The 15,710-nt window shown below is 43.7% G+C and overlaps 1 protein-coding gene across 3 annotated transcripts in view; it reads right to left on the bottom strand.

The window, feature by feature from the left end:
* Nucleotides 1-10,743, bottom strand: part of USP13 (ubiquitin specific peptidase 13) — a 104,199-nt gene extending 93,456 nt beyond the window's left edge. The window contains exon 1 of one of the 3 annotated variants that reach the window (XM_087965384.1): nt 10,304-10,743. In XM_087965384.1, the coding sequence (XP_087821510.1) occupies nt 10,304-10,612 (309 nt within the window). In that variant the 5' untranslated portion in view covers nt 10,613-10,743. The remainder of the gene's footprint in view (nt 1-10,303) is intronic. The other 2 variants (XM_087965383.1, XM_087965385.1) reach the window with 2 other exon arrangements.
* Between the last annotated feature and the right edge of the window lie 4,967 nt (nt 10,744-15,710).

Raw genomic sequence — 15,710 nt, 5'->3', positions numbered from 1 at the left:
TCTAAGTCAACGGGGGTGATTGGGGCGTGTGATGTGATGATGGGTGCAGGGGATGGATTGGTAGTTTTTACTTATTGCAAGGAAGCCTGGAATTTTCAGGTTTGGGATTCCACAGTTGTGCCACTTTACTATCCAAATAGAAGGAACTTTTGAGAAGATGTCTGTCTTCAGAGTTATTGGTTGGAGTGGAGGTTTTCTGGAGCAATGGCAAAAGGATCATATGATCTGCAACCGTCATAAATATGAGCCAGTTGCCATGCATCCAAATTTTGCTCACATAATCTTGGGGATGCTGCAAATGTGTCGTAAATGTGAAAAATGGTCGTAGGTTACTTTTTTCAGTGCTGTTGCAACTTTGAACGGTCACTAAATGAATGGCTGTAAGTCGAGGACTACCTGTATATATTTAGTGACTTACTCATCTAAAATGTTGCCTTTTTGCCAGTGCTTCCAAACGGGTTTATAATTTAAAAACAGCTTACAAATATTTGCAATAATTTTCTTTCAAAGAGGGCACAGAGAAAAGGAACTCGGGAAGTAGAAGAAAATTTTAACATTTCAAAAATGAATTTTCCTTCTTTAAATATAAAGGAAGACGAGAACGTTAACTTAGCCAGGACAGAAAAGTTTATGTCTTAATAAATGTATTGATTTTAGGTGCCATAAGATTTTTATGTTGTCTTGGCTCCTAAAGGCAAAGTCATGCCCCTGGTGGAGACTGACTCTGAGGGAGAGGAGGAACAGCAGACAGGAAGTGGAAGGGTGGCTCTGGAGGTTTTGGAGGAGGCTGGGGAAGGGCAGAGGCGGCTGGGCAGTCAGAGGAGGACCCAGGCCCATCCCCTCTCCATCCTAGGCACACAGGGAGGAGAGGATAAGGGAGAGATGTGAATGGCATGGTCTACGGGGGAGGAAAGGGCCTTGATCCTCTCCATCGGCTGCAGCTGTGAGAACTGGTTAAAAGGAAAGACATGCGTATGGGTCAGTGCTGGAAACAAAGCGTGGAAATATCTCTAGTCTGTCATTCGTCTCTTGAGTTTGGTGTCCTTCCCAGTGTGTGTTCTGATATCTGTGGACATCTTCAAGACCTTATCTTGCCTGGTTCCCTTAATTGCTTCAGTGTGGTTTGTATTGTTTTTACTCTTTATAATTTATAGGCATTTTTAGTTTAAACGGCATTTCCTCCTTTTCGTAACTGCTTGAGGGGGAGTTTTTTGTCTCCAGTCAAGGATATTTGGAGCTTTGAAGCAAAGTGAAGGGAATAAAAGGGGCTTCACCTGTTTTTGTGACTGTGTTTATTTTGTATCTCATCCTGGGTCATCGCACAAAGTTCCTTTTTATCAGAGTTGTCATATTGGCACATCTGGGAAACGCCGAATCTGAGAGTTCTGGGTTTTCCCTTCCCACCCCTGCACCCATCAGTCCATCACATGGCCCAATCAAACATCGTCCCAACTGGAAACATTCCTCCAGACACTCTTTTCCAGGTGCAGGGCCACATGTCCTTAACTTCTGAGAAAGAATGTTGTTGTGTCTAGTCTTCTACTCGCTATGAACTCCCAAATTCCAGGCACTAAATGTGGCAGCCTCAAAGCTTACAAGTAAAATATGGTTTCCAAGTCTGACACCTGATACGCTAGCTGTCTAGGTTTTATTACAGCCCACTAAAACATGTGAAACTCCTCTTCAAATTCTAAATACAGGTGATCCACAATTTACAACCATTCATTTTGTGACCATTTGAAGTTACAAGGGTGCTGAAAAAAAATGGCTTACAATCGGTTGTCACTCTTATAATCATCTCTGCATCCCCATGGTCAACATTTGGGTGCTTGGTAACTGGCAGGTATTTATGATGGCTTCAATATCCTGGGGCACATGACTGCTGCTTGCAACTTTCCTAGCCAGCTTCTGACACGCAAAGTCAATGGGAAAGCTAGAATTGCTTAACAACTGTGTGAATTACTTAATAACCACAATTTTGATGGTTGTCTCCTCTCCCCAACAGTCATGTGATATTTCAGGCACTCAACAACCAGCCATTTGCAATGTCCCACAGTCACACTGACCATATGTTGCTGAAAACTGACATTTTCTTCTTGGTTTTTGGCAAAATTGACCACAACCGTGGTGTTTGCTTAACAACCATCGGGGGGGGGGGGGGAAAGAGTCAAAAAATTGGAATAGTCATGTGGGTGACCTGAATTACAACTGTCACGACTTATAACCATGATGAGCAAGTTCCATTATTGCTGTGTGTCAAGGATTGCTTATACACCATTTCCCACCATTACCGTATCAACTCAGTTTAATCACAACTGGTGTGTCAGCAATAGATGCCAAATTTCCAAAGCAGAGGTGGTATCCAGCAGGTTCTCATCAGTTCTGGAGAACTGGTAGCAGAAATTTTGAGTAGATCAGAAAACCGGCAAATCCCACCTGTGACTGGCCCTGCCCTCATCTATTCTCCGCCTCCCGAGTCCCAGCTGATCGGCTAGGTCTTCTTTTGTTGTCCTGCACAGGAGAACAGAGTTGGAAAGCAGGTTAGCGGGGTGGGGAGGGAATGGAGATTTTGTAGTATCCTTCCATTGCCACGCCCACCAAGCCACACCCACCAAGCCACACCACGCCCACCAAGCCACGCCCACAGAACCGGTAGTAAAAAAAAAAATTGAATCCCACCACTGTTCCAAAGTATCTGCCTAAACCAAAAACGTAGCCAAAAGAAAGGACAGGAACTTTTAAAAATTTGAGTGCCAAAGAAAACTAGAAAGAACAGAGGGAATGTAGAAAATAAAATGAGCAGAAAAGAATTCTGCTCCTGGATCATACCAAGTAGGACCCATATGGGGCAACCCAAGAGAAACGTGGAATGTTCCATTGTTCACCAGCACCAGAACGGAATGTTCTGTATGTCCCTAATACAGGACAAGGCCTTTACATTCACAGATGTTGCCTTTTGCAAGTTCTTCCTTGACTTCTTCCATTTCTTTGTCCCCCATTTCACCATCATCATCCTCATTGACAGCCAGGCCAGGATGAAATTTCTTAGTTTTGTTGAATTTCTTCCTCTGCTTTCTCTATTTCTTTCTGTAATGATGGAAAGTGTCTTGGAGGAAAGAGGTGTTTGCTTATACTTTAAAGGGATGAAGAAATGTTGTATTTTAACACAGTGATCCCCAACCTTTTTTATGCTGCGGCCCGGTACATGGCATCAGCTGGGCGCGCGACCCGGTACACGCATCAACTGGGCGCCGCCATCTTTTTTTTGATGAAAAAGTGCTTCCGGTGAGCTTTCTACCGGAAAAGCTCACCGGAAGCGCCTTTCAAAAAGATGGCAGCGCCAAACCAGCGACCCGGTAAGACTTGTTCCGCGGACGGTACGGTCCACGGACCGGCGGTTGGGGACCCCTGTTTTAAGAGATAGCGATAAGACGTTCATGTTGATTATTCTACATTAGACTCTTGTGATTACAGTCAGTTTGGCTGAATGGTGAAGACATCAGGTTAGAAACCAGGAGACTGTGAGTTCTAGTCCCGCCTTAGATACGAAAACCAGCTGGATGACTTTGAGCCAATCCCTAGGTGACTGTGAGTTCTAGTCCCGCTTTAGGTATGAAAGCCAGCTGGGTTACTTTGGGCCAATCATAAAGAGATTGTGAGTTCTAGTTCTGTCTTAGGCATAAAAACCAGCTGGATGACTTTGAGCCAACCACTAGGTGACTGTGAGTTCTAGTCCTGCCTTGGGTATAAAAACCAGCTAGATGACTTTAGGGCAAGTCATTCTCTCTCAGCCCTACCTACCTTACAAGGTTGTTGTAGGGCAAATAAGAGGCAGATGTATTAGGTAAGTCAACCATCTTGAATTATTGATAAAAAATTTAAAGACAGGATGAAAATCTAATAGATGAGTAATAAATAAAAAAAATTCTTGGTGGATATAAAAGAAGTTTCTCCTTTTCTCTTTTCCTTTCTCTTTCTATACCTCTATATAAAGTGTGTGTGTGTGTGTGTTTGTGTGTGCTTTTTTATGTATTTGTTTGTCCTATAAATGTATAACTTTTACTTGTATGCTATTTAACAAAATTATTGGGAAAATGTCTACTATCCCATTAACTACTGGCTCTGCCTGGAATGGCTACACTTACAATAGCTAAATGGAGAAAAGTTAAAAATTAGCCAAGCGGAGTTGCTGATGTTTCAGAGGTCAGATCCATCCAGCAAAGCACCTTTCTGAGATCCATTAATTCTCATTTTTTTCCCATCTAACTTCAGGAAGCAGCCTCTTGAGTGCCTCTATTTTCTCCAACATAACTGCACATGTATCAATAATGTCCATTGATTTAAGGAGCTGTCCCTCTGCTTCCTTATACTCTGAAAGAGCTACTAAAAGATGGAACTTGAGAAGAGGTTTTACAAAAATCATTCCAAATTTGAATAAAGGTGACCTTGTAGGAATCTACAAACCTTTCCTGAAGAAAAAAAACTTTTTAATAAAAGGATCAGTTGTCACAGACTTTCTCCTACTTAAGAGAAGAGAGCTGGATAAAGAAGTAAAATCAGTGGAAACTTTGGGGTAACCATGTTATTTTGAGCTCAAGCAACTAGAAAAGGAAAATTTTGTCTATTTCTATGTGTACTTTCCAAGACTCTCACAATATCATCTATCTATCTATCTATCTATCATCTATCTATCTATCTATCTATCTATCTATCTATCTATCTATCTATCTATCTATCACATCCCAGACATAAACTGTTTCAACTCCTTCCCTCAAAATGACACTATGGAGCACTGCACACCAGAACAACTAGACACAAGAACAGTTTTTTCCCGAATGTCATCACTATGCTAAACAAATAATTCCCTCACCATTGTCCAACTATTTACAAAGTCTGCACCACTATTACTATTAATCTCATCATTCCTTATCACCCATCCCCTCCCACTTGTGATTGTATGACTGTAACTTTGTTGCTTTGATCCTTATGATTTATATTGACTGTTTCCTAGTATGATTTGATTGCTTATTGTAGCCTATGACTATTATAAACTGTACCTTATGATTCTTGACTCTTGACGAATGCATCTTTTCTTTTATGTATACTGAGAGCATTTGCACCAAGACAAATTCCTTGTGTGTCCAATCACACTTGGCCAATAAAAGAATTCTAATTCTAATTCTATCCATCCATCCATCCATTTGATTTTCTACAATCTCCAAATTCAACCAAATGACTCTGGGCAGCTTATGCTTCTGATAAATTAATCCCAATAAACATCAATCAGCAGAAATTCTGTGACATACAACAATCTCAGACCTATAAATACAGCAATATGAAAACATAAAAATTACAGGCGGCGTATTAAAACAAAATCTAGTTATATGTAAGCACAAAATGACAAAATGTCAATCACACTACAATTCTCTCCCTTTTGTACTTGCATTACCACATCAGATACAAGTATGATAAGGGTGGAATTCACGTCCCAACTTTGGAACACACATTTCATCCCAAGTCTCATTCCTTGGCTGGCATAAAAACTGGACTTGATCCAATCATTTCTCCAAAGCCTGTTCAAACGAAACCGTCTTGACAGCCCTTCCAAAATTCCAACAGGGCAGGTGCCAAGATGACTCTCTGGAGACAAGGGATGCCAAAGCATTTGGACTAACACAGTAGAAGACAGTGTCTAAAACTTAATGTCTCTTAGATTTTTCAAAGGAACAAGATCCTAGGATAAAGCCATTCAGGGCTTTCTAGATCAGGGGTGTCAAACTGGTGGCCCGCGGGCTGGATGCGTCATGCACAGGCCACGCCCACCCCAGCTCTGCGAAGGGGAAAAAAACATCGCGATACGTCACATGACGGTAACGTGATGCCGTGAGTTTGACACCCGTGTTCTAGATCAGGGGTCTCCAACCTTGGCAACTTTAAGCCCGGAGGACATCAATTCCCAGAATTCCCCGGGCAGCTTTGCTTAAAGGTTTAAAGTTGCCAAGGTTGGAGACTCCTGTTCTAGATCAAAACTAAGATTTGGACTCAAAACCCTCTTGGTAACCAATTCAGCAGCTGTTAAACAGGAACTATTATGCAATTAATGTATGAATTAACAGGGTGTCTAAGAAGGTGCTTCATGCTTCATGTTGGGGGTGATTGATAGATTAATATTAGATTGCTGCACCCACCCCATGCTGATCTTATTCCTCCCTTCCCATCTTCTGGCTGTTGTATTTTGTAGTTTTATATTTTGTAGCATTTTACTTATATTTTACTTTTATCTTTTTAATATTGTAAGCCGCCTGGAGTTTAACCCTGTGGTAGATGGGCAGCCATTAAATTTGATAAATAAATAAATACATTGCCCTAAGATGAAGCCATACAGGGCTTTCTAGATCAAAACCAACATTTGGACTCAAAACCTTATTCGCAACCAACTCAGCAACTGTTAAACAGGAAACTATAATACAATGTATGTATGAACGTGTGCATGGATGCACTCAGCCAAGAAAGTGCATGCAAGGAAATGTGGTAGCATGGACAGATGGTCTTACGCACACCTCTGTATGTTTATGAATTAGAATTAGACTTGCAAATCACTCCATTTGACATAAAACTAAATGCTGCAAAGAATGCTCTGCTGAGTCACAGAAGGCCAGCCAGAAGGTCAGCCCCAGAGAATGAAAAAGAAAACAAAAATCCGTTCTGAATTCATTACTCCCAGATCATGAAGGAGAAACTAGACAGCCAAGCCCCAACGCTTCTATTCAGCTGAAGCTGACCATTGCTAAAATGAGAATATCATACTTGGGACAGACAATGTGAAAAAAGGAAAGAGGATGTATCTACTTCGCAGTGCTTGGGTGACAGCTGGAAAAGTAAAGAATGGTCCAAGCTAATATCCTAAGGAGAATATATGCCTTTCTTTGAAAGATCTCGGGGCTACTTGTGACCTCAATGTGCTAAACCTAGAACAGCATCACACTTTCACGCATCAATGTCTCCTAGAATAAAATATATCTTCCCTGTTATGTTCAGTAGCTCCTAAATATTAGTGGCTGCAAGTTTAATTACCTTGCTTTTCCTCCTCCTAGCTAGCAAGGAGTTGCAAGTTTAGTTATCACAAGGAACAGCCCACAGGTGGAACTATTTGCCAGTTCAATTTTAAGATGTGTGAACTTCAACTCAAGACTGCCTAGGAATTCTAGGAGTGGAAGTCCCCACATTAACTTAAAGTTGGCAAGATTAAGAAATACTAAGCTAGCCAAACACATTTAATACTGCATAAACTGAGAAAGCTACGTTACTCAAGAGAACCTGGCTAAATTAATGCAGCAAAGTAGAGCTTACTTTTCCACTTTGAAGAGAAGCAATTAGAAGTCACAAATATCCACAAAAAAAATATTAAATACTGCTTTATTTCTGCCTTGGAGTGGAAATAAGGAATTGCAATCAAAGCTTTTTTTTTTTTCTTTGTTCTTGGCTCACAATTGATTCTCAATACGCAAAACTAACATATATTGAAACTCCATTTATAATTAAACTCTATGTTTTGTTCAGGTTTAGGAAAATCAAAACAAATTTCCTTACAGACAAAATGAAAAGGTACCGGTAGGTTCAAAGAGCAAATCTATAGCACAGACCTCAAAAGCAGAGCAATAACAAAATGGATTTAGTCGAGAAAGAACAGACCGTCAATCTAGAACCAAGATCGTACGAGATAGGGGGCGTGGGCATAAGTGCACCAACGTGCCTACCGTCCCTGTCCTATTGTTTCTCTATTCTTTTTTTTCTTATATGTACCCATTTCATGTATTCACAACTATGTATACATTTATACTTATTATCTTGTAAACAATTGGCAAATCAAATAAATAAATAAAAATAAATATGTTTGCAACCCTGATGAGTTCAAATTTACACTACAGATTGCAGGCAAAAATGCATCTGTAACTTAACCAGTCATTCCCACCCACCATCCACCTCCCATCCTTGCTAAATATTAGACAGAACTCATTGTATTTCACCTGTGGAACCACAAATAGTCCCCATTTTACAACTGTAATTGAGCCTGGAATTATGATGGTAAGATATGATGGTCATAAATTGAGACATCACATGATCAAACTTGATTTATTTATTTTTTTATATTTTTTGCAGTGGCCACTCAGTAAACACTACAGTTGTTAAGTGAATCCATTTTCCCCGATGGGCACTTTTGCTAACAACTAGAAGTAAACACCAGAAACAAAAAAAAACCACAACCCCGTCATAAATCATAGTCACTTGACCGCAGAATGATGCAAACAGCTGTAAACATGAGATGCTTGCTAAGTCACGTGACCACCTGGGAGGGTGCATGCGGCCATAGTAACTTTGAAAATGGGTCATAAGTAGCTCTGGGGAAGTCTTCCATAACTTTGAATAGTCATTAAGTGACTGTAAGTTGAGAACTATCTCTTATAAGTAAGAAGGCAACATCCAGACAAGTCTATTACAACCTAATCAGAAATTTACCAGTGATCTACCAGCAAGTAAATTAACAGGGTTAAGCTGATCAGTGGTGGGATTCAAAAAATTTTACTACCAGTTCTGTGGGCGTGGCTTGGTGGGCATGGCAGGAGAAGGTTACTGAAAAATCCCCATTCTCTCCCCACCCCACTAACCTGCTTTCCAGCTCTGTTCTCCTGTGCAGGGCAACAAAAGAAGACCCAGCCGATCAGCTGGGACTCGGGAGGCAAAGAATAGATGAGGGCAGGGCCAGTCAGAGGTGGGATTTGCCAGTTCTCTGAACTACTCAAAATTTCCACTACCGGTTCTCCAGAACTGGTCAGAACCAGCTGAATACCACCTCTGAAGCTGATGTTGATAAATCAAGAGAGACCAGAAGGAACTAGCTTAGCAGCTTGGAAAGATATCAAGAAAGCCGAGATAAAACAATCATTATTAGCCAGAGAAGCAGTAGGGCTGATAGGATGATAACTTAATGAGACTGAGAAATTGACTGGGTGTTTCATACAGCTCACTTAACTTTGTTACTTTGTTAACTCATTCCCTAGGTTTGCACCACATGCTGAATCATCAGCTAACCCAATTAGTTGGTTAGCAAGGTGTTAATTCAGAAAAAAAAACCTCACCAAGATCAAAACTAAAGGTACTGAGTAAAGGTAGCTACATGAACAAATATCTTTGATAGAACTGGTTCAAAGGGGGCATGCATAAGCGCACCAACGTGCCTACCGTCCCTGTCCTATTGTTTCTTTTTTATTTTTCTTATATGTATCCATTTCATGTACTCATAACTATGTCTATACTTACACCTGGAATCGTATAATCGCTTGACGAAATAAATAAATAAATAAATAAAAATCACTGAATTGTGAGGAACACACAAGCTAAGCAAAAATATATATGACTTTTTCAGATCTGGCTGGCAACCCAAGAACCAAAAACTCCTGGCAGAAGTCCCTTACCAATAAGGAAAGGCAGATGGGGCAGCTGATGCGTTGATCAGCAGAATTGGGCTATATTACCAATAAAATGGGACGAGTTGCATATAGAGGAAGGAATCTATTTAGAGGCCTGTAACCAGCTCAAAAAACTTTTGGGGGTCCCTGGCAAAATATTTGCCTCAAGTCAAAGTGGACTTGCAATTCTAAAGATACGTCCTTATGGAATGGAATTGGTTTGCCATTACTTTCTTTCTTGCTTTCTTTCTTTTGTGTGTGTGTGTGTGTGTGTTTAACTTCCCAATCTGGCATTCCCAACCTGGACATCTCCTGGTGGCCTCCCATCCAAGCCCTCCATAAACCAATCCAACTCCCTTGAGCTTTTTTTTTCTACATTCGCTAGCTAGGCGCTGCCCCCAAGCTGGGCATCAAGGCAAAGTAGCTACAACAAACCTATGTTGTCTTCTCAAGACAACTTCACTTCTAGGGGAGTCCTGGAAAATTGTGTGTGTGTGTGTGTAGAGAGGAGGGGGGATATACCTACAGGTCCGCCCAGCTTTTCCACTTCAGACGAATCGATCTGGGGAATGAGGGAACTCCGCTGGGGACGAGGGGAGATATAACCCGAGACGAAAGGACAGGTGGGGGTGGGGGACGGAAAAGTGGGGGCGAAAGCCTCGCCGCGCAACGGGGTGAGCGCGACCCCGCGCAGGAAACCAGGCCGGGGGCAGGCAGCGGGGTGAAAGGGACGCGAGGGGGGGCGGATGGAGCGCGCAGACTTAGTCAGGATCCCCGGCCGCGGAGGAGCCCGCCGAGAGCGGGGAAGGACTATCCGGGCAGCCGCCGCTACTTACGGGCGAGTCGTAGGAAAAGGCACACTCGGTCTTGTAGACGCGGTCGCCGGTCTTGGGCACCCGGATGGTGGGCATGTAGGGGACCAAGAGCTCGCCCACGTCCCCGGCAGCCATCGGCGCCTCCCGCCCCTGCGCGAACAAGGCGGCTCGCTCCATCTTCCCCGACGCCGGCCGGACCCGAAGAGCTGCGCTGGCTGGCTGGCTGGCTGGCCAGAGGCGCCAAAGGACGGACGGACGGACGAGCCCGGGCAGAGAGAGCGGCGCGGCCAGGGGCAGAAGCGCGCAGCCGAGGCCCGCCCGCCTGCCCATCCGGAGGGGCGGAGAGACGCTATTTTTAATCCAATGGAAGGCAGAGCAGCGGCGGCGCAGCTGCTTCTCCCAAAGCGGCCCCTCAGCACCCGCTCCGGGGAAGCCCTGCCGGCGTGCGGCCAGAGCCGGAGACCGCAGCCGCGGCTTGGCTTGGCAGTCCGGTCGCCGCCCTCCCAGAGGAACAATACTCTGCACCTGCTCAGGAGCTCTCTGGCTCCCTCCCTCCCTCCCTCTCTATCTTACTTTCTATCTCTTCCCCTTTTCGCTCTCTCTTTCCCTCCTTCCCCCCCCCCGTCTCTCTTTCTCTCTCCTTCCTCTCTATTTCTCCCTCCTTCCCTCCCTTCTTCTCCCTTTCTCTCTCTTCTCCCTCCCCTTCTGCCCCCTCTCTTTGCCTCTGTCTCTCCTTCCCTCTTTCTCTCTCCCTCTTTCCCCTCCTCTCTCCCTCTCTCCTTCCCTCCCTCCCTTCCCTCTCTCCCTCTCCTCTCCCTCCCTCTTTCCCCTCCTCTCTCCTCTCCCTTCCTCTCCTCCCTCCTTCTCTTTCCCTCCCTCCCTTTCTCTCTTCCTCTCCCTCTTCTCTCTTCCTCTCCCCTTTCTCCCTCTCCCTTCCTCTCTCCCTCCCTCCCTCTCTTTGCCTCCCTCCCACCCTCTTTCCCTCCCTCTCCCTCCCTCTCTCTCCCCTCCTCTCTCCTCCTCTCCCTTCCTCTCCTCCCTCCGTTTCCCTCCCTCCCTTTCTCTCTTCCTCTCCCTCTTTCTCCCTCCCTTCCTCTCTCCCTCCTCTCTCCCTCTCCCTTCCTCTCTCTCCCGCCCTCTTTCCCTCCCTTTCTTTCTTTCTTCCTTCCTCTTTCTCTTCCTTCCTCTCCCTCTTTCTCCCTCTCTCTTCCTCCCTTCCTCCCTCCCAGCCTCTTTCCCTCCCTCCCTCTCTCCCTTCCTCTCTCCCACTCCCTCCCTCTCTCTCTTTCTCTCCCTCCCTCTTCCCCACCCCAAAAATCTGAAGAGGAGAGTTTGCAGGTGGGGGGTGGGGGAGGGAAATTCCAGGGCTGGTCCTTCCAAAGTGAGAGGACGATGAACAGGTTGCACGAAATGATGAGCGTGATTTCGCTCGCCCAAAAGGCTAACCAAGGCAGAGAAGGAAGGTGGTCGGTCACCTGCCACTTGCCAGGGTTCACACAATATCCAAACCAAGGACAGGTAGTCTGCTTAGTGACCATTTGAAGTTACAACGGCACTGAAAAAAGTGATGTGTGACCGTTTTTCACACTTATGACCGTTGCCGCGTCCCCATGTTCGTGTGATTTACATTCAGATGCATGACCACTGGTTCATATTTACGACGGTTGCCGTGTCCCTGGGGTCATGTGACCGTCTTTTGCCACCTGACAAAGTCAACGCGGGAAGCCAGATTCACTTAACAATGGTGTCAATGGTGGGATTCAAATTACAGATAACAGATAACAGATAATCAGAGTTGGAAGGGACCTTATAGGTCATCTAGTCCAACCCCCTGCAAAAGCTGGAGACCCTACACCATTTCTGACAACTGGCAGTCCAATCTCTTCTTGAAGGTCTCAAGTGGTGGTGCTCCCACAACTTCTCATTTTTTTTTTTTACTACCAGTTCTATGGGCGCGGCTTGGTGGGTGTGGCAGGGGAAAGTTACTGCAAAATCCCATTCCCTCCCCACCCCACTAACCTGCTTTCCAGCTCCGTTCTCCTGTGCAGGGCAACCAAAGAAGACCCAGCCAATCAGCTGGGACTCAGGAGGCAGAGAATAGATGGGGGCGGGGCCAGTCAGAGGTGGGATTTGCTGGTTCTCCAAAACTACTCAAAATTTCCACTACCGGTTCTCCAGAGCTGGTTAGAACCTGCTAAATACCACCTCTCGTACCCACAAGTCACTTTTTTTTCAGTGCTGTTGTAACTACAAGTGGTCCCTAAGCAAATGGTTGTAAATCAAGGACTATAAGTCATGTGGTTGTTAAGCAGCCTATCACATGACCAGACTTGATTTTACGGCCGTTTTAATGATGGCATAAAGTGAGTCACCTTGGTTATTAAGCAAGGCCTGTTGGCAAAACCGGGTCTTCAAGGCTTTGCAAAAGAGTGTAAAATTGGGGGCCAGTCTAATCTCTGCAGAGATATTTCCAAAGGGAAGGAGCCACCACGGAAAAGGCCCTTCTTCTGGGTCCTGCCAGATGTAGCTCCTTAGGAGGCGGGTTGAGGGGATGTAACTGGGAAAAGACAGTCCTTCAGATTAGCCGGTCCCAAGCCATGAAGGGCTTTAACCAGCCCCTTGATTTGCACCTGGAAGCAAATCAACAGCTAATGCAGCTCATGTTAGGAGGGGTGACTTAGGTGCACACCTGGGTTTCTGCAAAACCATGTGGGCTGCTTCATTTTGAACCAATTGGAGCTTCCAGGTGCTTTTCAAGGGCAGCCCCATGTACAGCACATTGCAATAGTCAAGATGAGAGGTAACTAAGGCGTGAGTGACTGTGAGAAGGGATTGTTGGTCCAGGAAAGGGTGCAACTGTCTCACAACCCATAGTTGTGCAGAGGTTCTCCTGGCCAGACACAGGAGCAGCAGTCACAACTTTGAGGCTGGATTGTAAATGACATTTTTGAAGTCAGTTGTAACTTTGAACAGTTGTTAGCAACCAGTAATAAGTCAAGAACTACGTGTGCTTGTGTATAAATTATCCTTTAGTCAAATGTACCGAGGGGAAAAAAGCTGATTTCCTGAACAGGGAATTCATACTACATTTATGTGGTCCTTATCCAAGGATCCAAGGTGGCTCAGTGGCTAAGACGCTGAGCTTGTGGATCAGAAAAGTTGGCAGTTCGAATCCCTAGCGCCACGTAACGGAGTGAGCTCCCGGTACTTGTCCCAGCTTCTGCCAACTTAGCAGTTCAAAAGCATGTAAAAATGCAAGTAGAGAAATAGGGACCACCTTTGGTGGGAAGATAACAGCGTTCCATGCACCTTCGGTGTTTAGTCATGTCGGCCACATGACCAGAGATGTCTTTGGACAGCGCCGGCTCTTTGGCTTAGAAACGGAGATGTGCACTGCCCCCTAGAGTCGGAAATGACTGGCACGTATGTGCGAGGAGAACCTTTACCTTATCCAAACTAAAGCCTGCTTTGTACAAGAAACACTTTAACTGTGTTTGCACAACATATTCAAGCAGGTTAAACATGTAGCTGATGTATTGGCTCAAAAAGTTAACCTTGGATGGTTTATGAGTGCAGTTGGGGTCATTGCTCATTTGGTAACTTTACACTTCAGTGAATTGCATAAAACTCAGAAAAATGGGTTCAGCAATAAAGTAACTAAGCTTCAGGTAGTGTAGATGTATTTAGAGAACTAGAATCCATAACGCGTTCATATGACACATTAACCTGCAATAGCTTACTTCATTCCAATTTTCTAGGATTGTCTATCAATAAAATTAGCTATGAGTTATTTATACAATGCATTAAACAAGAAACAGGTGGTCAATATTCGCTTCTATTTCTGCTAGAAAAATAAAACATTTGATGAACTCACCTCACGTCTGTTGTAGGGAAAAGGGAATATTAGGTATGTTTGCCATCTTGAGTTATTTATAAAAATTATACAGCAGGGATTTTTAAAAAATCTAAACTAACTAAATAAATAACCTGAGAACTTGAGAAAATCATGTCCCCCGTTGATCCTAATAATTTCTAGGACATTCCATAGCAGAAGCAAACACAAACTATGATGGAGACTTTTCATGGTGCTGACAGGCTCATGTTTTAACCTACGATTCCCTGAATCCAATTATCTAGCTTTTCTCTGGATACTGGACGTGTTCACTCAACACACTGAATGCTAATCTCAGATTAACCAACATTGCTTCATTCATACAAAGCACTATGCTGAAAAAATACAGTATAAAAATGATTTTTTTAAAAACTTGATGCCATCCCATATATTGCATCAATATGGTAGTCTGGTTCTCACAATTTGCCAACATAATGGTTGGATTCATGTGACTGCACAAATCACCCAACCTGTCAATCATTAATCTAGTATTTCTCCAAAGGTGGATAACAATTAATATGGATGGATCATTCATATCTCAAAGGGAAAGTGTTCATATTCTGCAAATGCAGAAATGAGATGGAATTCTGGAAAATGGCATCTTAGGGGAGAATGAAAATGGATTTTTGGGAGAGGGATGTCAAGTTAAATGACTGTCATGGAAAAAAAAATATGTAGTCACTATCCCAAAGGTGCTTTTTTCAAGAGGCAGCAGGACTTTCTGGTTTTTCTTTGAAGACGTTGTGCTTCTCATCCAAGAAGCTTCTTCAGGTTCTTGGGGGAATGCTCCAATGGCCAGAACTGAAGAAGCTTCTTGGATGAGAAGCAAAATGTCTTCAAAGAAAAACCAGAAAGTCCAGTTGGTTCTTGAAAAAAAAAAAAGCAACCATGGGACATGGTTTGGGACAACCATGACTTGGATGATTGAGAATCTCCACACGTCCATAGTCAGTAGGAATTGAAAACAACTTGGTGGAACGTAATAAAAAATGATTCATGTATAGTTTAATAATTATATTAGACATTTCACAGAGACAGTGACAGGGCAAGAAACTGGTACTCTCAAAATAAAACTTCTCATACCCATTATACATTTTTGGTGCTATGTCCCAAAGAATTCTACATGGTGCAAGGATGAAGGTTTGGGCTAGATGAGAAAGTTAGATTCAAATCTAAACCCTGGCCATGGAAGATACTGGTTTGTTCATGTGATTTCTATCTGGCCTTTATTACTTTTACAAGTAACTCAAGGCAAATATATCCAACACCCCTTCCTCCTCCTATTTTTCCCACAAGAACAATCCTGTGAGGTGAATTGGGCTGAGTGAAAGGGACTGTCCCAAAGCCACTCAGCTGGTTGATCTGGCCCAGTTATTTTCTTGGCCCAACCTACCCCACTAGCTAGGCCTCTTTGGGCTCTGGAATGAAAGGCACAATATAAACAAAATCATATGCTTGTAGGGAACTATATTAAACCGAATGGGGTTTATTCTGGAGTACACACATAAAAGAGATACAGAAAATGAAAAAAAAAAG

Source organism: Notechis scutatus, chromosome 4, assembly GCF_049901735.1.
Source record: "Notechis scutatus isolate UNSWTSFEM ecotype Mainland chromosome 4, rNotScu1.2, whole genome shotgun sequence".
Taxonomy (NCBI): Eukaryota; Metazoa; Chordata; class Lepidosauria; order Squamata; family Elapidae; genus Notechis; species Notechis scutatus.
This window is presented reverse-complemented; position numbering and strand designations above follow the sequence as displayed.